We start from the raw sequence: 22,694 nt of genomic DNA, 5'->3' as shown, positions 1-22,694 counted from the left end.
TAATTTCTTCTAGAAGGTCAAGCAATGACAATTTCAATGAAATTGAAAGACATTATGAATGAATTGGGAAGAGGAATCCAATTCTACTTCCATTAGAAGTAGACATGAGTTACCTGACTGAATATTTGGCTTCAGGAACATATTGTAATACATGCCTGATCATAAGCACATGCCATGCTCCCAGTAGCTTCACCATTTAAACCAGCAGCTTCACAGCGTTTTGATGAGTAACAGCAGAACTAGCCACACATTTAATTAGGATAAATTTGCTGCTGTTAGATCTCAGGCAGTAATATTCAGCCCTTCTAAGGGGACAGCCCTGACAAACTTGGAACTATATTCTATTGAGGATGCTTGCACATGAATATGAGTATGATTTTCATAAAAAACCCAAAGATATCTCTATAAATCAGTGTTGAAAAATCTTACATCATGCAATGAACTAGTAACGTTTCTGATGCTAYATTGCACATTGTGTAAAAGAAATTGGGTACATGACCCTCTATTAAGTTATTATTACTCCACTGACTACATCAGCTGAGAGCTGACCTAGGTGGCTAAATACCAAAAGTACTCTGAATGCTTATGAACTAGTTTATTGAGCTAAACGAGTTTTTTTAATAACAACATTTCAGCTTTAGCTCATGGTTGTACCAAAGGGTTTTTCAGGGCTTAATATTACAAAAGGTACCCATACTTACCCACATTTCCTACTTCAAATGTTTGGATCATTCTGCTAACCAATACTTAGGAACTTATAATTATATTCAATTAACTATTCTCCCAGTTTACTTGAGTGTAACACTGCATGAATTTTCAACCAGACTACGTGAAAACTTAAGACAGATATATGTTTTAATTATGCGACAAGTACTGAATTCAGAGGATTTTAGGGGGATTATAGGTTGTTTTCAAAACTAGGCAGAGATATAATTTTAAGACTGAATTAGATTCTATGCTGACTTGCATTCCTTCTGGTCCACTGAGTTCAATGGGACCATATGCTTCACATATAAAGCAAAACTTGGCCTACTATTTCAGCTAAACTTCACTTAAAGTGCAACTTTATGAAATCTATTGTTCCTCTGACAAATTTAAATTGCCAGATCTCAGAGAAAACATTGTTCCATTCATTGTCAAACAGGATATTCCACAAGGTGAGGCAGCTGTATTAGAGGAACAGACAAGGTTAACTATTTTGATGTTTTAAAACCTTCTTCTTTTCCTCTGTAAACAATGACATTTTCAATAGGCTCTGATGTGATAGTCCTAACAAATAATACACTAGTCTGTCATGTGGTTAATATTAACATCTCTCTATTCAAACATGCCGAAAACTGAATAGAACAGTTAACATATAACAGTCACACATCCTTTGCTGAATACAAGATCGCATCTCTAACATAAACTGAAGATTCCTCACCAGTTCAGATCTTCATCTGTGATTCAATCAATCAAACACTTAATTGTCTTAAATACATTGCTCTTTAACTCTATTGGGTCTCTTGGGGGTGCTAGGTAAACACATTCCCTCAGTAAAGGCATTGCTCATGATATAGCTCTTTCTTCAACAGAAATCTTGCCGTGTGTTTCCAATACATTTCCCAAGGTGAATTGGCTGTTTGGTAGGATTTGGGGGCAAGTGGACCTTACATCTGGATTGGAAAGATTTCAATTTGAAACATCAGTTAAGGCCAGTATCTTGCACTTTACAGCTGAGAGATTGTCTTTCAATACAACTCTCAAACTGCAGAATCTGAACTTTTAAGTCAGTTCTCTATGTCACAGGTGTGTCCATAGGGCTTAGCATAGGCTCATGCGAGCTCACTTTGCTCATGACCTGAGCTGGCAGCATGTAAACAGCACCCATACAAAAGTCAGGTGTACGCAAATGTGTAGCTCAGCTCCACCTAAAATACCTTGCTTTTTAGAGGGTTTATTTGCACTGTCAGCTCAGCCCATGAACAGTAAGACTAACCAGGCACAATGCGCTGTAGAAACATGTCATGAGAGAGCACTGCTCACAGTGATCTCACCTCAAAAATCTAAGCTCACTGCACAGAGCTTTGAAGAAGGGAGTCAGAACGAGGCATGCTCCATCCTGGGCAATAATAAAGCAATTTGCCCTCAAATATAATTTTATTGAAAACACACAGCAAAGATTACAGCCATAGAAAGTTCTGTAAACAAGACAATTTCATCCACTTTGTCTTAAAAACAAACAAACAAAAACTCCCAAATAAGACTTGCTGAATAAGCCTTGTGAATTGGAATTTTTTTAATGCCTTAACTGGGAACAAAATAAATGACATACACTTTCAGCATTTCTTTTTCAAATTTACTTGACAGAGGTTAAAATATTGCTTTATTCTGACTCAACATACAACAGCACTCTGTGATCAATTGTGCTATTTTGAAAAGTCTTGAAACATGTGAACTGGAAAGTCTGGGGCACATCGAATCAATGTAGTAATTCATTTGCTGCAAAGTAATATTTTTAATACAATCTGTATATACGATAATTTTCTCCTTTAATCAATCTTCTGACATTACCTAGGGAAGGCTGTTTGGCAATTATTTACCATACTTCATTTTCCTTTTTTTTCCCCACAAGTAATTTAAGCAGATTTTTAATAATAATAAAAACAGGAATGCGTGTGTCTCGGGACCCAATTCATTGCACTATCGACATATGTTACAGTTGTATGGGGGTGAAGAGGATCTCAAAAGAAAAAAAAATGCAAAAATATATTTATAATGTGCTTGGGATACTGCAACCAGGAAATGGCATTTCTTCTCTAAGGCCTTGATCCCGTGCAGGGATTGATTTGGTGAGAAACATTTGCTCTTGTACTGCCCATTAGAGTTAGAAATGTGCAAGTTTGTGGGTCTGTCTGTACTGAACCATCTTCAGGGTTGAAGCTTTAAAGTTCACAAGCCTAAGCCATGATTAATTAAAGTGACTGGAGAACTAAAAGCAGGAACAAATTAGGGCAGCATGAACACACTTCTGCTGGATTTTGATCATATTGGATCTCCCTGATTCATATCTGAACAACCCATAATAAAAATAAGTTTAAAAAAATACACATACACACTCAGAAGTGCTCCTGGGTGCTTATACAAATGCCTTCAAAGTATAACGATTCAGTAACGTGGAGGGTTTAGTAACGAACAATGGAGTTTACATTCCCACTGTTAAAAACAAACAAAACCAAACCTGCCATGAAACATTCTTGCACTTCCAGTTTGCTTCTCTTGTTTTCTCCATGGATCCTGCTTGGACAAGCAAAGCTCAGAGCAGGGCAGAGTGACTGCGTTTCCTGATACCTGCCTTGTGGTAGGCCCCAACCCCACAGGACTTTTCCCCAACCCAAACCTCCTCCTACAACTTTCTTGGGTTTACACAGTAAAGAAGGGTTAAGCGTCTGGTTCATCTGCAGATTTACTATCAATTCCGCAATTGGTGGCAAACCACAGAAGTTGGGCAAGGAATTGGTCTTTGTGGCTTTGTTTTCATGCTATGAACCTGGAGCCAAGAGGTGAAGAGCGGCCCAGGCTCATGTCAGGACCAAGTCCCTGGTCAGCAGGTGACTGCAGCACTACCCTGAAACCAGCCATGAATCTAAGAATGGTCTTGGATTTTACTGAAAAAAATACACATAACCTAAGCCTTCTACCAGCCAAACAGGACAGTTTTAAAATGCTCAATAACTGAAACTGTATCTATAATCCTGCTTAGAAAGCACTTGATGTAAGCTTCATCCCTCCTGGAACTTTTCTTTCCCTTAAAAAAATATTTTTTTAAAAAACACTATGATATGAGGGCGATTGACTATTTGGTTTCTTCTAAGTAGATGCTCTTAAATTAATGCATATAAATAATTTGTATTTAATTTCCTCCTTTCCTGTTTAGCAAAGCATCAAATGCACCAATCTCTTATTTTCCCTCCCACAACCCCCACACAAAGTCACTTGGTCAATACTGAGTCTCTTTGTGTTTCACTTTTTAAGACAAATTGTGCCTCTCGTTCTGATTTGGCCACGGGGCTCATGGGCAGAAATGCTGTGTTTTCACTTGCACTGTTCTCTGGTTCTAGGCTCGTCAGTTCGTAGTCCTCTGACCTCCTTGCATCAGTCAGAATTCGGATCTGCTYCTGGACAGTTTCTAGCAATATTTTCACTTCATGTTGTTCTGCTATAAGACAATTACTGACTGGGGAACTCACATTGACAAGTTCAGCAGAATAGGAGTTTTTGCACCATTTGATGCCTGTTACTTCAGGAACATTTTGCATTTGCATGCAGGCTTCATCCAAGCCCACAGATGGGATGATGGGAACTGAGTTGGCCCTTGAAGACGAATATCCAACCAAGTCCTTCTGATCCACATTATTAAAATAAGGGCTTGTCTCTCTTGAAGGCAGTTGCATATTTATTGAAGTATTCTGAGGAGTTTTTAAAACACTGGATGAACACCTGAAAAGAATAATAAAAAAAAAAAGTGTTGTACATCAAGCAGTTAGATGCAGCCAGCAGTAGAAATGTTGCATGAGATTCATTAAACATATCTGTTTTTGCACACTAGGATCAGCCCTGGGGACAACACTGGACTCTGGAAACATGTCTTTTTCTCCCAGATCTGTGTAAGGTAAAGCACTGCTGCTTTTCTCTCCTCATTTTCTTTGCCTGTGTATGAGAATAAGGGCAATTCCTTTTTAAAAGCTTTTGAGAGTTTATACTATCTGTGACTAATTCATTACAATTAATAATTTTCTGAAGTTAAATTTAAAATACTGTCCCTATGTTCCAAACTGCCGAAATGGACCGATGTTTTCTTTAATTGCAGAACCCCTGGGTCAAATAGCTAATTAGTAACGTTCTTTGGAAGGTGCAGAAAAATGAACTTCAAACAAAATATTGTTGTGGGAACACGGAAATGGCTGTACTCCCTGCGAAAGAAGTGGACCTTAAAGGCACTGTACCTCAAAAAATTATGCAATATTTTCACCCAACTATAGTCCTGATGTTGGCCTGATTTTTTTTTTTTTTTTTTTTTTTATCTTGTCTGAAGATAGAGCTAATATATTAAACTCTGGAAAGTGTCTGTTCTGCTGATTTTCAAGGGAAATCATTTATCCTCCACTAACCCATATCACAGTCAGATTTTATTTACTTTGAAGTTGCTTTTAGGAAATTTCATCCGTATTTCCATTTTGTTTGAAAGTCAAATTAATTATTCTTATGGAGAAATGTTTTCACTTGCTTATTTAAAAAACAGACATAGAAAGTAAAGCAAGTATATAATAAAGGAAACCTGGCAAAAGAACTAGGTTTCCTATTTGAGAAGAAGTATTACTAGAAATCTGGTGCTCTGAAAGTTAGTACTTCTGCTAGTTACAATTACAAAGGATCATAAACAACATCTCAGTCCTGGAACATACTTTCTTTCTCATTAAATTTGCAATCACATCACTTATTTAGCAAAGCAAGACAATGATGAAGTCTCATATGCTTTACTCATGGGCAATGAAAGCAACATCTAGATATCTAGATATATCTAGTACAGAAACAGGTGTCTGAGTTCTGATTTTAAGGTTTTTTTTGAATCCATTAAATTTTGTTAGGAATATTCCTCTATTTTTACGTGCTTTAATTCTTTCAGGATTAGCAGAAGAAAAAACTAATGAAAAGTGAAGTGCATAAAACGGTCACAGTCCAAAATTAGGGTAGAGAGTTGATCAAGCACCTTTTTTGGGACACATGATTCTTGTGCATGTTACACTGCTGCACAAACACGTACGTTGTGGACACCTTTGTAGCCTGTTTATAGCAGGCCTTTTAATATCAAACTGAAAAAGATTGATATGAAATACTGATCAGGCAAACTATTGCACAAGGAGGACAATTTAAAAATTAAATGCAAACACAGCATTGCAGATTCCTCTTATCTGTGCACAATCTGCCTTCCTTTGCATTTGCTTATTCCGTAATTGTTCAAACCACCAGAAAATTCTCTTTTGTAATTTAGCATTTATATCTAGCCCATGTTTGACCCAGGGTTCTGATAGTTACAAACTGATTCATGGTTCTACTTGTGATGCCAGGCAGTTTCTGTTTGCAATTGAGCCAGACTTATATCTGCAAGTCCAGAGTGGTGATTACCTTCTCCTATAATCTCACAAACATTCCCAGAACTGTATTTTTTTCTTGAAGAAGGATATCTATATTTTCCATCTAAAAAGTTGCTTTTTGTTTGAATAAACTCATTCACGCATGTGTTTCAAAGTGCAGTTCTCTCTCTACCCTTTTCCTAAAACCAAGCCAAAAAGAAACTTAAACATTTATAAATATGTAGTAGTAATTATCTGCTTCATCCATATAAAGTTCAGGACTCTAAATTAACAACTGAAACTGAACCAGGAATACTAGTTATACTATCTTCTTAGATATTAAAGAGATTATTTGTGCCTAAAGAACTGAGCGGAACTTAAAATACAAACTAGGTTGAATTTAACACGGTACAAATAATTTTGCTGTGAACCTCAGTGCTTGTAGCTGTCCAGTGTATGAGGCTCACGCAAAGACTATTTGGGAGTCATTCCACYGGCGTTAATAGGCTTTAGTTCGGTCTTATGAGTACATATGCCTACATACACACACCATTTGCTAGCTGTACTTGTGACATGGGTCTTACATATATAGATGTGTTTATGTATCTTCATGTTCACATTAACAATTAACATCATGTAATGCAAACAGCCGTTGAAAACAATGGAAATGCTCTCCACTTAGCTGCATGTAAATTCTTGACACCCTCACAGACTCTTAACAGACCAAGGGGATATGAGTGGCACAGAGTGGCAACAGTACCTTTTGATACATTCAGACAACTATTTCTGAGAGACAACTTTTGTGTTTTACAGAGACACGCACAAAATAAAGTGCTTGAGTGGATTAAGGGCAGAAGGGTAGTTTAAAGTTCAACATTTTGAAAGCTCAACATTTTGTAGAAGTGCAAATATAATATAGGTCAATATGACATGGACATGTAATACTAAAACTTATTTGCTGTCCAAGAGTAAATACAACTGTCCAGACTATAGCTGTGCTATATTTTCTCTCTCACTTCTCAAGAACTAAAGGAGGCTGCAGTCTTTGTGAGCAGCCTGCTTCCCAAAACTGACACTTAGCAAGGAAAACTGTGTTCGCCTGCTCATTAAAGTAAGGTTTGCACTCTGATTCACAGCTTCCTTAAAGAATTAAACCTACATTATTACACAAAAGATGGTAACATTCCTGGGAGAAGTAATAATCAGGTTTCTTCTGCAAAGGAACAAAGAGTAAGAAGGATAATTATTCTTAAAATGCACTCACAAAAGATGGAAAGTCAGGGTAGGCAGGAGTGTGTAGTTGGAGTGCTTGTGCGTGTTCTATGTTTGCACAGGTGTACTTCTGCAAAGACACACCTATGCAAAGACACCTTCTCTTAGGGAGCACTTGTGGTTGAGTGGATAGTTAAATGGCTCCTTTCTTCCCCCTCCCGAAAACAAAACAAAACAAAAAAAACTACACACACAGTTGACTCTAGTCTTACACTCCGTAAAGCCATTTCTAGTAGTTCTTTAAATTACAGCTGTCTTCCCACAGTATAATTTCATTTACTTCACTGCACTTAGTCATGACTTGCACATTGTATCCCATCTCAGTTCTAGTTTTACACAGAATATGTATAGATTCTGGAAATTGTTTGGAAATCAATGAGGATATGTAGATATTATGCAGAATAGCTCAGCAATTGTAAAGGACTTCAAAGGCAGCTGTAGATGCTCAGAAACACTGACATTCAGACTTTATGTTTAGCTGGAACCCAAATCCAATCAATATTCTACTAAGCTGAAAGAAAGAGGAAAAATATCTGATCTTTTGTGTACTTTCAAAGCCAAACCAAGTGAAGGGGTCAGTCTTCAGTCTACAGCAAAGACATCTTGCAATATGCATTTTAAAAACATGAAAGTTGATCTCCTAAGTAATTTTCATTTACAGCACTGATGGAAGAAACAATGCACAACCAGAGAGGTTGTGGAGTCTCCTTCTTTGGAGATCTTTAAAAACCGCTTGGATGCAACCCTGTGCCATGTGCTCTAGGTGACCGTGCATGAGCAGGGGGGTTGGGCTAGATGACCTCTGAGGTTGCTTTCAACCTTAAGCATTCTATGATTCTATGAATGCATAGGTCACAAGAACTGTAGATCATGGCATTGCTCAAGAAATGATCTTTATATAAAAAGTAACATGCAGCAAATCACTTCCAGTTTGTCTGATCACTGCTTTTATTCCTATGTAACAAGGAGTAATAGGATTACTGCTAAARTCTAGAAAGCCTTGGAAGAGCAGTCAGCCAAATAAAAACATATTACCTTCAAAGAGTCAAAATGCTGAAAACATACTTCTGCTTTCAGTACTCTAAGCCCTGAATTCTCATTTCACTAAAAATGTTGCAAGTACTGTAATGACAAAGCATAGTAACTTTTCTTTTGCAGCTACTAACAAATTGGTTCACTTTGGTTATTTTCCTACTTACCGTTGACAGGGTACTRTGTCCTGGTCTGTGATCCTTGACTCTTCTAGCTGCTGATATGCTGGTCCTGTGATTCCATTGAACCTACCCCGAGGTAAGGGAGGAGTCCTCCGAAAGGCATTTTTATGTAGAATCCCTCCTTTTTGTCCTGGGCTGCAGCATGAAGACAGGCTTCTAGGGAAAAGAGCAGAAGTACAGGAAAGCAAGATCGTAACTTCTGCAAAATAGCTTTAGAATTAATAATACATAGATTGCTGTTTTTGTAAACTTTGGTATTCGGTCCATGATGTTAGGAAAAATTCTCTATGGTAACACAATGCTACAATTCACAGTTGGCTGTTGTTTACTCCATATTTAATAGATCAGCTTCCTTCCAGGATTAAAAAGAAGTGGGGAGTAAATCAAATGTTTTCTTATATTTAATGAGGGATGCTTCTTTTTTTCTACACTACATATATAATTCCTAGTATGGAGTGTTGACTCCTCAGAGGGTATAAATAGCATAGGTCCATCATATTCAGCTGAGCTCACAAACATATCTTAAATTTAGAGCCCATTATATAACCTAGCAGCCTAGGTGGTTCTGCTTGTTGATCTGATGACATTAAACTGCGAGAAAACATTTTAGTGAAGCTGAAGAACTCCCAGCTCGTAGAAGCCAACAAAAATATTCTAAACATCAGACAAGATTTCAAGATATTCATAGCTGGAAATCTCCTTTTATATACACTGCTAAATACTGTGTTGTTTCTTCATGTGATACAATGCAAATTTAAATATSATAAAATCAGGTTTAAGTATTTTTTGACTTATTCTAGAAAATAGTATTTAAAAAACAGTATTCATATAGCATTTTTGCGGGAGAATAGATTTTTCCATTTTGTCCAAAAATTAAGCAGTTTCTGATTTTCCCATAGTTTTATTATAATAACAATACATTCAGTGCTTGCTAAAGCAGGAATAATAATAATGGCAAGATGTAACCTATTTCTAGTTTTAATAGGTCACAGTACTGCACAGCATGACTAGCTGTTCCCTTTCCAGATACTCCTATTTCTCCCAGCATCACCCAGGACTCAGAAATTCATGCAAGTTATTTAATATTCTGACACATCATTAATGACATTTTAATATAGGTTTTGTAGGTGAAGGCTAAGAATAATTACCTTTGGTTATGTGCACAATTTCAGTTTTTGATACAATTCACTGTTCAAAATATTATTAGTAAATTTGTGTCTCTTTCCCCATAACCTGTCCTGAGGGCAATCTCCATTTTATATCTAGTGGGAACTTTACTTACAAGTTACGGCCATGCTTACTCCTGGAGCAAATCTTACCTGGACTAAGTATCTTGGACAAACTTCCCTGGAGCATGCCATTTCCATGAAACCCTACCTTTCTCTCCAAAATCAAAACATAAGAAATTCAACAGTATCAATCCTGTCACTTAGATAACAAATGTCCCATCCTGTACTTTCCCACTTTTTTTTTTTTTTTTTTTTTTTTTTTTAAATAATATAAACATTGAACTCAGGTATTAGCCTTTTAATCTTGAAGATGAGGTCAAACTGTGAGTTACAATCCATATTCTCTATAATAAAATTTCCACCACATCACAAAGTAGTAAGCATTCTCGGTTCAGGAGATTCTGTGGGTTATTACAGTAGGGGATCTTAAAAAATGCAGCTGAATTAATAAGTTCCTGATGAATAATGGATTTTACCTTTTTTTTTATTGGTTGCACTACATCTGTCAACATACTAGAAAAGTCAACAAACCAATTACATTCATCACATTTTGGGCTGACTATTTGTGACTAGAAAGGTACTGCTTCATTGTGGTTAGTTTGATGCTCTTGTGTTCCTCCTCGTCTGGGCGAGTGCCCACGGTCTTCCATCTGAAAACGCGCACCCGCAGTAAGTGCAGCACTTGCAGCAGGTTTCATTGCAAGGCCTGCAGGTAACCTGAGCTACTTGCTAAACACAGCGGCAAGGACTCAGACAAACTCCCCACCTGCGCTTYCTCCCCTTGCACTCAAGCTCACGTTGCCACATTTTTACTGCATTTTTAATGATGCAGGGGCCAGGCAGACACAAGTGAGCAGGCGTGTGTTAACATCATGCTGCAATCACACAGCTCCAGCACTGGCAGAGCTTAAATGATTGAACTGTTCCTAATGTGGTGTTCCTATGCTTCTACCATTTCTAACAGGAAAAAGCARGTAAAAAATGAACAAAAAACATAGGTGGGCATGGACAAGGCAAATTTACTGAACATGCTAGGATTTTTTTTTTTGCAGATTTTTACAGCTAGTTCTTTTCTTGAAGCACCAAAAACAAGGATAGTAAGAATTTGCTAAAATTTTTAAGAGACTACACCACAATATTTTTTTTTGTTTTTCTACAAAACTGTCAAAGGGCACTATGAATATCTGCATATTTCTTCCTCCAGAAGTGTAACACAAGCCCCCTCAAATGCACCTACTCTGTTTCTCTCTTGAAGCATCCCTACCTATGAGGCAAGCAATGCCTTTCAGATTTTAGGCAATTTATCCTTTCAGCTTTCATAAAAATTTCTTACCTATGCACTCCTTTCTCACTGGGTAAAAGAAACAAGCTCAGTTACTGAGGTGTTCACAAAGCCCACTAAGGAAAGCTACAGATACATTTTAAAAATCTTTTAATGGATATTGATGTGAATTACAAAAAACAGTATATTTTTGAATTGCTTCACAAGTAATTCTTAAACTATGGAGAAATGTAGTTCTGATGAATATAACTGAAAAGAACTATTTCAATAATCTCTATGCCAAWGAAGAAATTCCAGTTCATCCTTGCAAACATTTTTTTGTGAACGTTTTCTTTAGGTTGAGTAACTAAGTGAAAACAAAGTTTTTCTCGGCAGTTGACATATTCTCTTCTCAAGGCACAAGCACAACTCCAAGTGTCGCTGAATGTGTCCATGAATATGAAAAGATGCATCACTCAGAGTAATTAGGAATCACCCTGCACCCCTTTCTAGCTTGCCACCAAACAGAACTGATTACATATCTCATTATGGATGAACTCACTCAGATCTACTTTTGTTAAGAGAAACAAGAAAAGCCCTGACCCTTGAACCATATRGGATCAAAGAGTTATTCATTGCATCGGGCAACTAAAGCACATAACACAATTCAAGCATTTGCATACAACTGTACATGTTTTTAAACAGCTGATATTTATGTGGTACACTGAGTCAGAAGCAGCAAAACTAACCTGGGAAGCATTAGAATATCAAACATCCTACTTCTACAGCAAGTAATTAATGTCAGATATGAGGAAAATCACAACAGGCAGAACAGATCAGAAAATACTGTACAAAAATTGAAGAAAAAACATGGCCCTAGGATTGACTCATTCATTGTCTTGTAAAAATATATGTATAGACTCCTATATACCAGAGTAGGCTTCTATAGCATTTGGAGGGTGAAATGAGGCTACTCTGAGTGTTAAATACAAAAGAGCAAAAATAGACCTTATATGTGATGCAATTCTTGAGCAATCATAATTCTCCTTTCTATTGCAAGAACCCAACTCCTCTTCTCTTGGCTGTTGAATAAATGTAGTAAATGTAACGAAACAGTGCTTATAGCCATGGTTGTGTGTATACCTGTATTTCATATCCCCCCTTTTTCTGCCTCTTCAGCTACAGTTTGCTTTCTGATGGCAGCACTGCCACTTTTTTTTCCTTCCACCTGATTTTCTTCTTGTTGCCATTCATTTCACTGAGTAACCCCAATTTTTCAGTTTTTCCACATTCTCCACATGTTCCGTGCCATCTTTTAGATATTCAAGAGACGCTACAACACAACAGGCTAATACCAAGTTCTCTCTTCTGTCATTTTTACCAGCTCAAGCTTTATACATCTTGTGTTAAATGCAAGCATTTCTCTATTAGTGCAAGCTGCCTTCATTCATAAGCTTGCCGTTTTGCATTTCCTTTTAATACCTCTGTCAAGCTAAGATATACAATTCAGAAAGAGAAAGATGCAAAGCTAAGGAAGAAAGGTTCTAAAATCAACTGGAAATATTCTGGCTCTATACTTGTAAAAACTACACAGTGAATTGTACTACATTATATACTTAACTCTCCGCAGGTAATAAAGATACCCACGTTTCTGTCTAAGGCTTAAAGCCACGATCTTTGGCCCTACAGGTCAAGGACCGCAAACACAGGCCTCAAAGACAGAGCAGGCTGCCAGAAAGCCAGTATCTTCTTATTTTCTCTAGGAGCCACATTTTTAGGCTATGTGGACATCCCACTGCTAAGACATATACAAATAAACTACTCAGACTTATAACCAATTTTCAGTTTTAATAAAATGACCTGTAATATCTCTGAACAGCAGTGCCTCTCAATAAATACTACGTGACAACATCCTTCGGACTCCAGTGACTGTCCAGTGTGAYTAAAATAAGACTATGATTATATGCAGATTATATGCCAAAAATCTGTAGTACTAGAGAAYTGAGAACTGGAACAGTGTTTCCTTCTTGTCTCTTTGCAGTGTCCTACATCTCAAACATTTAAATATTACTTCTTCCTATGTCTTTGTAATAATTAAAAATGCACTCGGACAAATGCTTATTTGAGGAAATCATCTGATTTATTGCTGCACAATGGCATATGTTTAATAGGTCATGTGTATGAAGTGTTACAGCTGGTCAAATTCCCAGTCTACATGATGGACTGGGATGGCAGCCAGCTGTTTTCACAACTTTCTTCTCCATTTGCCAGAGCAGCTGCCCAGCACCCAGCATGTATCTACAATTCTATGTTTTCATTTCTGAAACAGTAGCATTGTAAGTTCTGTTACATATTCATATATTCAGAAATAGCCTATACTGGGGCTGATCAGGGATTTTACAGCTCTGCGCAAGCGCCTCAGGACTAACTATATCATATGAATAAAGACATCACACAAGTTCCACTGCTTAGCCATACACAACAGGAGAAGAAAGCAGAGCAGTCAAAGCTATCTCAACATCACTGAGCTCAACCAGCTGACATAACCTTATCTTATACTCCCCTTAGTGCACTGATCAGTCTTAAATTCCCAGTCCTAAAACTAGAAAGACTATAAGGCTGTAACTCCAGACAATCCTTTGAGGCTTCAACCTTCTCCTGATTTCCAGTTTAAATTTATTTGTGGTCAGGAAATATCTATTTGTCCTTGTGCCACCATATTCTTTCATTTTAAACAGTTCTTTTACTTCTCCTCATGCTTCTCTCTGATGTATTTATAAGCACAGTGTTTTTTTGTCTTCATTTTATTACACTCAAGACGACAGACTCTCTAATCCTCCTTATGGAATACAGACTATTAATTCCTCATATTATTGTATTARCTCATGAAGGCAATTTGAGTCCTTTTTAATCATGGGCCCATTTTAACCAGATAATACTAGTGTATTCTCATGTTATATTCAAATTAAGTTACACCAAAGACTTATGAACTGATTTTAATGTTTTTGATTTTCTTATAGAAATGTCTCGACCAATACTTTTTCTTATCCTATTTATCTTTTACATCACCTTGAGATTTGGTTTCCTTTGTTCCAGCAGTACATCCTGAGCCTTTTCTTCCTTGTTTGTTTCTCAGCTGAGAGCAGAAACTTTTATTAGTTCCTAAATGTGTGACCTTGTATTTTGTACTGCTGAGCTTCAATCCATCTCTGTTGCTCTACTCCTTTCAGTTATTCAGTTCATTCTTTATTATACCTAGATTCTCATCYGTACTGACACTGTACCTTAACTAATTTCTTCAGCATGTTCCTGCTTTTTTATGCCAAAACCAGGAATGAAAGCAAGAGTCATCTCAAGGCTAACTCTCAGAGAGCTTCATTAGTGAGTATCTTCAGTCCAGCACTCATCCTGTCAATGTAATTTCTTACTATATCCCTTCTAACCACATCTGCACATCCAACTATAACTGTTCCGCCTCTCCCTACTTTCTCTCATTTAACACATAACTACACATACAATAAGGAACCAAATATTGACTAAGGTTGTATAAGTCAGGTCTGTCTCGCTCCTACCATAGGAAGCCTTCAATGCAGTTTTGCAGGAAATGCTGCTGGTAAACCTCAGGATATAGTTTATCGTTTTTCTCTATTTACTTAAAGGATCATCTTACCCAAAATCATCTTCCCAATGTCATTCCTAAGGCTTTCAGTAGTATCTAATTCATCTTATTAGATCATCAGCTCTAGGTATCCTTTTTCCTCTTCTGAAATTTAGGTACATTTGCTCTGTAATGCAGTGTTATAGCTCCTATTTTGATGGATTTTTGCTTCCAGACTTGAAAGTCCATATGCCAGTTCCTTCCAAACTTCTGTGATGGAGACTAACCAGTCAGTCCCTCTTGACTTGAGCACTTTAATCTCTTCATTTTACTTTCACCTTGACTGTAATAGACTATTTCCACATATTCTATTATCGATTCTACCTTTGTTCCCGAATCATCATCCTAACTGAAAAAATGAGATATATTCATTTAAACTTAGCTGCCTGTCTCATATATTATTTCTGACACATCATTGATTTTGCTTCTTCCTGTATAGTATCCTTCCTATTTATATAGCTAAAAAAACGGGCTGTTTTCAGAATCACTTTTAATTCTTAAATCAGAGTGATTTCTGGAAATGGTCCTCTGTGATACGTCTTTGTTTGTTTGTTTCCCCTAGACCCCACTGCATTCAGCCATTATTTTTAGTAATCTTCTTCATAAGACCATGCCCTTTCATTGGGATAATTCATCCTCATGACTTTCAGGCTTCCTCTGTTTTCACATCTTTAGCTGTTTTAGCTTATCCATATTTGACCTTTTAAAATCAATAACCTTATTTGCAGAATTACGTTTGCTCACTCTTTCATTTAAACTAAAYCAGTCATTTTATTTTACCATATTTTTATGGAGTTGAAGTTAATTGAAAATGCAATCACAGATAATTTTSAAGTTTAGAGTAAGTTTATCCTATTTTGATATTTTTTTAAGATAACACAATTGCTTCAGGTTGAAAGCCTTTTCTTTTAACTTTCATCAGAGTATTGTCTGAAATGAATCCATCTAATATCAATGATGAATGAATCAATAAAAGTTAATATGACTAATTACTGAGAAAATGCTTCTCGAAGGAATCACAAGTCAATCCCATAATTAGCAAAATCATAATTCGTTTCTATCTGTTAGAACAGAGAACACTGGAGGTATTCTTTTTACACAATCCAACAGCCAGTCTGAGGTGCATTTTTTGAGCATATTTTATATTTTACAGGAAATATACTTGGTACTTTCCAGCTCTGACGGCAGTTAAGAACTGTTTTACATATACATGCACATAATACAAGATTCTTATACAGTAATAAAAGTGCATAATTCAGGTGAAATATTTTAATGGTAAATTCAAGTCTTTTATCTCTATAGTAGTCTTTGCATGCAGGTAAGAAAATTGTTACCTACTAGTCTGCATGAAATAACTAGGTGATCTCTGTCCGTCAAATTTCTTTTATGCATACCACTAGAAAAGCAACAATCACAAGCAGCCCAAAATTACTTCCCACTTTGGCAGTCTTACTGTCAGATCAAAGTTATACTGGTTTTATTTACTGGAAACAGAGAGCTGCTGGTTCCAGGATATAATCATCCCTCCACTAGCATCCTTGAAAACATCAGTAAAACAGTTCTAACTGTGAAACATAATGCCAATGGTGAGCAGAAACAAACCAGTAACATGCTATAACAGTCGTATAAAAGAGGGAATCTGCAGAGATGCACTGTTTTTTTTTTCAGGCTTATGTCAGCTTTTGAAGACCTTATACATAACATTAACCATATTTTCTCTATGTTTAAGTTGCSTTCTTAAGGATACCTGAGAACTCCAGCTAACATCTGTCACTGGGCATTGGGTAACAGACTAAAACTTTAGGACCTCGAATGAAAAGGGGAGCACATGAAGCATTCAGGGAAATCCCACAAATTAATTTTGAACAGTATCTAGAAAAAAAGTCACAGAGTAACTTAGGAAGCTGCTGTCACACAATGCATAAATAAAAGCCTTATAAATCACTGTCATGTTGAAATCTATCGTATCTTTTATAAACAAAGGCTTGGTACAGTAAATCTTAAGCTATAAAACTACAAAAGAGGCTCTTTTCAAAATCAAGTCAGTGATTCCACATCCTAGAGCAGAGGCTTGGCGCTTTTCATTGCTTCCCATCTGCAAATAGAAAGACYGATTTTTTTCCCCCCTGGTACAGAGACTTTGGTAAGCAAAAGCATTAAAATGAGCACTTTGGAATTCTGCATTAGTTCACTGTAAATTCAGTATGGCTTTCTCAGTAATTTCCCTATGGGAAATACAAAGCCTAGAGTTATTCAACTTTTATTTTAAGTGACCTTTATAAACAGAATAAGTATTTTCAGTCTTTAATTTCTTTCTAGATTTTAAGCTTAGAAAATGTCTTGGTATGTCACCTAAATCAATCTACACTTTTTAAAGTAACCTGAATGTCACTGTGTTCTTTTTATGTTTTTTTTCCTCTTTTCTTCCCTTTGACTGAATTGAGATCAAAATCCCTGCAAAACCTCAAGCAGAAAGCACTGCAGAGAACAGTTCCATAGTTCATTCTATATTCAGCAAATTAAGCATATATTGAAATTTATGGAATAAGGGCCCTAGGAAGTGAATCTTATGCAACAGTTGACATTATTTTCTTCATGGCAAATTAAAAGCTTAAGTAATGAAATGCAAATAGGATGCAAATATCCCTTCCGAGGTCATACAACACCCTTTTTAGGTTAAACAAATATTGAGAAGAGAAAGAATATGTAGCTGCCTGGCCTACTGCAATAGAAATGCCCTACATTTGCAATTTACACCAAATGCTACAGAACATAGACCAGAGCATTGTGCAATCCCAGACATATTTTTAGTAACCTTAGAAGACAATCCTTGATCCTAATTATTAAGTCTTTCCCTCTAGACTATCTAGCTGTAATTTTGACTTGAATTTTCTCATCCTTTCTTCCTCTCTCTGCTTTGGCCAAGATAATTTCATTGCTACTCCAACAGCAACATTACTTTTCTGAGATAGGAGTTTGGTTTCCGTTACCTTAATGTGAAAGGATATGAACAGAATTCTAATCCAAATGGCATCCTGTGATAGGTAATTTTCCTCTTTTTCGCTCTTGGGAACATCTTACATCTAAACTTTTAAAAGAAGGTTTTTAATGATTACCATATTTTCATGAATAAGTCATCAGTGCTTTTCAGTGCTTTCTGCTTAAATAAACAGTGCGAAAGGCTGGGAGTCTGCAGCCCTGTTGGCATGAGGAGACAAAAGTCACTTGTGTCACTAAGCAGAGCCATGCTTTTAATGGCAACACCGCAGTTGTTTCTGTCACTGGTCTGGGTCTACAGTTTTGGGGGTGTTTTTTTATGCTTCCTCTAGGACTTTTTAAAAATGTAGATAAAGTCARCAAGCACTGTTAAAACTTTTTATCTCTGCAGCTAAGAACATGCTTGGCATCTGCTTAATGTAGAGGCTGATGTTAGTACCAATACTGTCCTGACCATGTCCCAAGCACAATCCACAATRATCTTGTATTATGTGTCACCAAACCAAGGACATTTCCAGCATATCTGCTGCATGTGCCGGCAGTGCCATCTACTCACCTGTGTTGCTTGACGGGCTGGGTTCCTCTCTCAGGAGACAAGGCCTCGGGGAAAGACGGAGGGCCTGAAAAACTGGACTCCATCACTTTGTCCAGCATCGGCCCAGGATGCCTATCTGCTTTTGAATACTGCAGCACAGAGGACAATGTTAATTCATGCATTAAAAGCAAAAAATATTAATGAAGGAATTAGTTAGAATTTATATCAAAAGGAGTAGAAAGTACTCAATCATATTTTTAAGTTAATATTGGTCATTGCAAGCAATACATACATTCACTGCTGCTATCACAGGAGGAAATATGGATCGATACTCATTATCCYCCTTGCTCCTTCCTCGTTCAAATGCTGCTATTACCTCCTGCCCTGTCCATAATGAGGGGCAACAGGGAGCCCTGTGAATAAAAGCCTGCATCGTGCCTGAGATCAGGAACTGCATCTCAGAGGATGTTCAGCACCTTCTCTGGCCTTTGGTGAGTTCAGTCATGTGCTGCTTTCATCAACGCAGAAGAAGAATCAATATTCTTAGCAGCTCCACGGCAGGATCTCATACATATGAGAAGCTAACCCACTTTTCCACATAAATGTAGGTCYCTAGGCTACTTAACAATGACCTGCACTAAAACTAGTTATTCTATTTTTTTTCTATCCATTTGTTTCTGTAAATATGAATGGCTTGAGTTGGTACTTTCATTACTTGACACTATCTTTATCATCCATGTTATCCTTTCCATAAACAAATGTTGTATCCTTATAATACATAAACACTGTATTCTTACAATACATAAACAAATATTACATAAAATATTTCAGAAAGAAAACACAAAATAAACTTCTAAAAAATGCATTTTTATCAGTGATATAATGAATATGAGTGCTAAAATGCAATAGCAAAAACCAAATTTAAAAATTCAATTAAATAGAATTAAAAATGAATTAAGTAATTTTGGTACATCTATTTTGGCTTCTTGAAGCCAATTTCTGTTGAGAAAGTAACAGACCTAGAAATGCCTTCCCTCCCCCTGTAGTGAGAAAGATCTATATAAACAGAGCAAAAAATCACTGCTTAAGTGATTCCGAAGGCAAAACTATGAAAGTGACAATATGCAAAACTTTGCCAAATGCATGAACACAGGTGGAATAAGAAGGTATTACATTCTTAATTCTTCCAGTTATGATGATCTTAACTGTCATTTGTAACCGCTGTAGGTAAAATACGCAGACAGAGGTAGGGTTTTTAAGGTGCCTCTGAAGGTTTTTAACTTTAATAGCTACTCTGCCAGCTGCAGAAGTGATATCGCCTTTGATTTCTGACCTGAATAAATCAATTTGAGCTACATGAATACTACGTCGTTAGTGCAAGGAAGCTATTTATGTCCTTTCTTGTGTTTATTCATAATACTAAATTGAAGGTCCAAATGTCTTGTAAGACCATGAACATGAAATGAACCATAAAGGACAATTAGGGATAAGCTCTGYTGCTTGCTGCATCCAAGGTTAAGGTGGACGTGGGCTGGAAGGGTGGAATACACTGGTTTTCCTCATCCTTGCTGAGTAAAACACAAGGCCTCACATACCGCCCCAAAACGATGACTAGTAAAGCATTAACTACATGTATAAACTCTCTCTCTMTATATATATAATTTGGCTCTAYCACTCACCTACTGTATGATTTTGAACAAGTCATTGCATTGTTTTCTGCCTTGTATTCCCCATTCTCATATTATTCAGATCTGCAGATAACAACTGTTACACAAATCTTACAGAATAACTAGACACTGTATTACTAGGGTTATGTAAAATAAAGCATCCCCCTTCCCCCAACTCTCTCAGCTTTTCCTCCTCACAATTCCTTTGCCCCTTCCTTCCCCCCACAAAATGAAAAAGTCTGCATTTGAAGTTCTATTGAAAGAGAGGTGATACAGAGGTGTAATCTCAGAAACAGCTAAGAATGGGAAGGATGTCACCTTTAAATTACATTCAGAGAGGGTGCTTCAAGGAGATAAAGAACCAGTGTTTTTCCTAGACAGGCGACCTTGTGCAGAAAAAGCTTTCAGGTGGTGTGATTAGCCTCCTTRCAGCTATTTCCATATGCCATATATTTTGTTGCCAACAGTTTAGAGGGAGGTCAGTAAACTCAAGTTTGCCGATTCTGGCAGATCTTTCCAAGTAGTCGTGGTAATAAAAAATGGGAAATCTGCTTTTGATCTTAGCTGACAAGTCCCATTGTAACTTAGGCACACCTGCATGGTAATCTTTTAAAAGATTTAACTGTCTCCATCTGGTGCTCAACATATTAATTGTGTTTCTACAACAATTACTAGTAATAATTTATTCACCACTAAAACCAACAAAAGGTGACAAGACACAAAAATAACTTTTCCCCCCYCTTAACTACATCAGAAACCTGCAGTCAGCAATGACAAGTTATTTGAACCAAGCGAAAAAAGAAAATGAAACTAGATTCTACATCATGAGAAACCTATTAGTCACTTGACCAAGGAAGAGGTGGGGAGTTTGGAAACAGTGATCTAAGCCCAATTTGCTAGAAAACCAAGCAAGAGATTTATTGTATTGCTGCCAAAACACTTGATAAGAGCAATAGACAAGACTTGGAATAAACTCTGGAAGAGCTCTGTTCAAATAGACATTTAAGGAACCCTGCTTGAAGGACACAGTATTATCTCATTTGTAGCTCTAACAAAAAGATGGAGTCAATACTGACAGAAATGGGCTCAGCACTAGTGAACACAATTACAAGCGCTAAACAGCAGGAGCTCAGAGGCCTGACAAAATCTAATGATTTTTTTAAAAAAATTATTGAATCACAAAACAAGCAGATGAAGGAATTGGAGACACGATGCATTTGGATGTGGGAAGGAAATGCAAGTGATATTTCTGAAAACTTTGATTCTCTCTGCAAATAAAAAGCACCAATTCCCTGCAATAAAGCACGTCAAAGGAAGGTACCTAGAGTTTAACATAAATCTGTAACTCTCCTTGCATTCTCCCTCACCTGGGGCTTGCCAAGGCAGGTGAGTTTGCACATGTTCCATGTTAGAAGAGTACTCACTTCACACTGGAATGTGTGAATTCTCTTTTTATGAGAATTACAAACTGCTTGCAATTGATGGAATAGCAGCCTTGAATACCTCAGACATTCTGTAATTTATTTATATATGCGTTGTATTATTGTGGGGTATCCTAAAGTCACATGCTTGGAGTGAATGCACTTGTGGCYACTTTCCTAGCTCATGGTGACTACAGAGCTAAAAGATGGCACGACCTGTAGTCCTGAAGTTCACACATTGCTGAAACCTAATGCTCAGCCTGGGACTTTTAAGTCCCCAGTCCATGCAGCAAATGTTTCTCTATTGCAAGTCAGATGGCCAATGGTGCTAACGTGATTCAGGTATGATATTTTTAAGGGAGACCAAAAACTACGCAATTTAACCTACTGGTATTTACCCAAATGCCTTAAGCACAGTTGCTGCAAACCTCTCCAAGTTCTTGTCTTCTGCTCTTCAGAGATTTTCTGGGAATGCTTTCAAGAACAAGACCAAGGAGGAGGAGTCTAAGGTCCTGTGTGCGCTCACTGCAGTGCAGCCTATCTAGCAATTCTAGCACCGAGCCTAGGGAGTTCCCACTCACGGTGCGTGACTCGCACAATGCAGAGATGTGGCCTCCTTCCTCACTTGGGCCTATCYTGCCGAGCAGAGAGAGGTGAAAAACAGAGCAACTTCTTCAGGGAGGTGAGTTCTAAAAGAATGGCATTTCTTGCTAGATAAATGAAAGAGCAATCTTGCCATGCGAATGGTTAGCSAACTTGCGGGAAGTGTCCAACACTTCAAATTCATTAACACTGTCTTTCGAAATAAAGATACAGCAACTTAACATGTAGCTTAGGATCCAGCAAAAGTCTTATGTAAATGGCAAGTGTTTCTAAAACAAACATTCTGAGTTTTTAACCTCGCATATRGTTTTCATAATCACTGCTGTAAAGCAGCTTTAATTGGTGCAGAGGTGGGATATCAGGGGCTGAGGTCTAAAGTCCTTTTCTTTTTCTCCTGCAGCAACACAAACAGCTGCAAGTATAATGAGTTAGCTACAATGAAATGCAAATTTGTAATTCATTTTAATACTTGGTTAAAAAATGAAATGTGGCATTAGCCTACAACAGTAATTTTCTTACATTTACACAGCATCTCTCATTTAAAAAGATTCAGAATTGCTTTTCAAACTATGTACACAAAAGATAACTCTTTTTCTTAAGTCCAGTCAACAGAAGATAGGGAAAAGGGGAATGATTAGGTGAAATAATACTTCACTGCAATTGGTTAAGCTCTTTAAAGCCATAAGCCATTTGAAATGCTATTAGCTCTACCCTAGGTCTGGGG

At 37.1% G+C, this 22,694-nt stretch overlaps 1 protein-coding gene across 1 annotated transcript in view; it reads right to left on the bottom strand.

Moving 5' to 3' along the window:
* Positions 1–2,396: 2,396 nt before the first annotated feature.
* NRG3 (neuregulin 3) overlaps positions 2,397–22,694 on the bottom strand; it is a 230,662-nt gene continuing 210,364 nt past the window's right edge. The window contains exons 11-13 of the mRNA XM_026042983.1: positions 18,301–18,428; positions 8,585–8,755; positions 2,397–4,479 (exon numbers count right to left, since the gene is read on the bottom strand). Of these exons, the coding sequence (XP_025898768.1) occupies positions 3,972–4,479; positions 8,585–8,755; positions 18,301–18,428 (807 nt within the window). The 3' untranslated portion in view covers positions 2,397–3,971. The remainder of the gene's footprint in view (positions 4,480–8,584; positions 8,756–18,300; positions 18,429–22,694) is intronic.

Source organism: Nothoprocta perdicaria, unplaced genomic scaffold (genome assembly GCF_003342845.1).
Source record: "Nothoprocta perdicaria isolate Ctin4 unplaced genomic scaffold, notPer1 scaffold_32, whole genome shotgun sequence".
In the NCBI taxonomy this organism is placed as follows: Eukaryota; Metazoa; Chordata; class Aves; order Tinamiformes; family Tinamidae; genus Nothoprocta; species Nothoprocta perdicaria.
The sequence above is the reverse complement of the archived record's forward strand: the minus strand, read 5'-3'. Positions and strand labels throughout refer to the sequence as shown.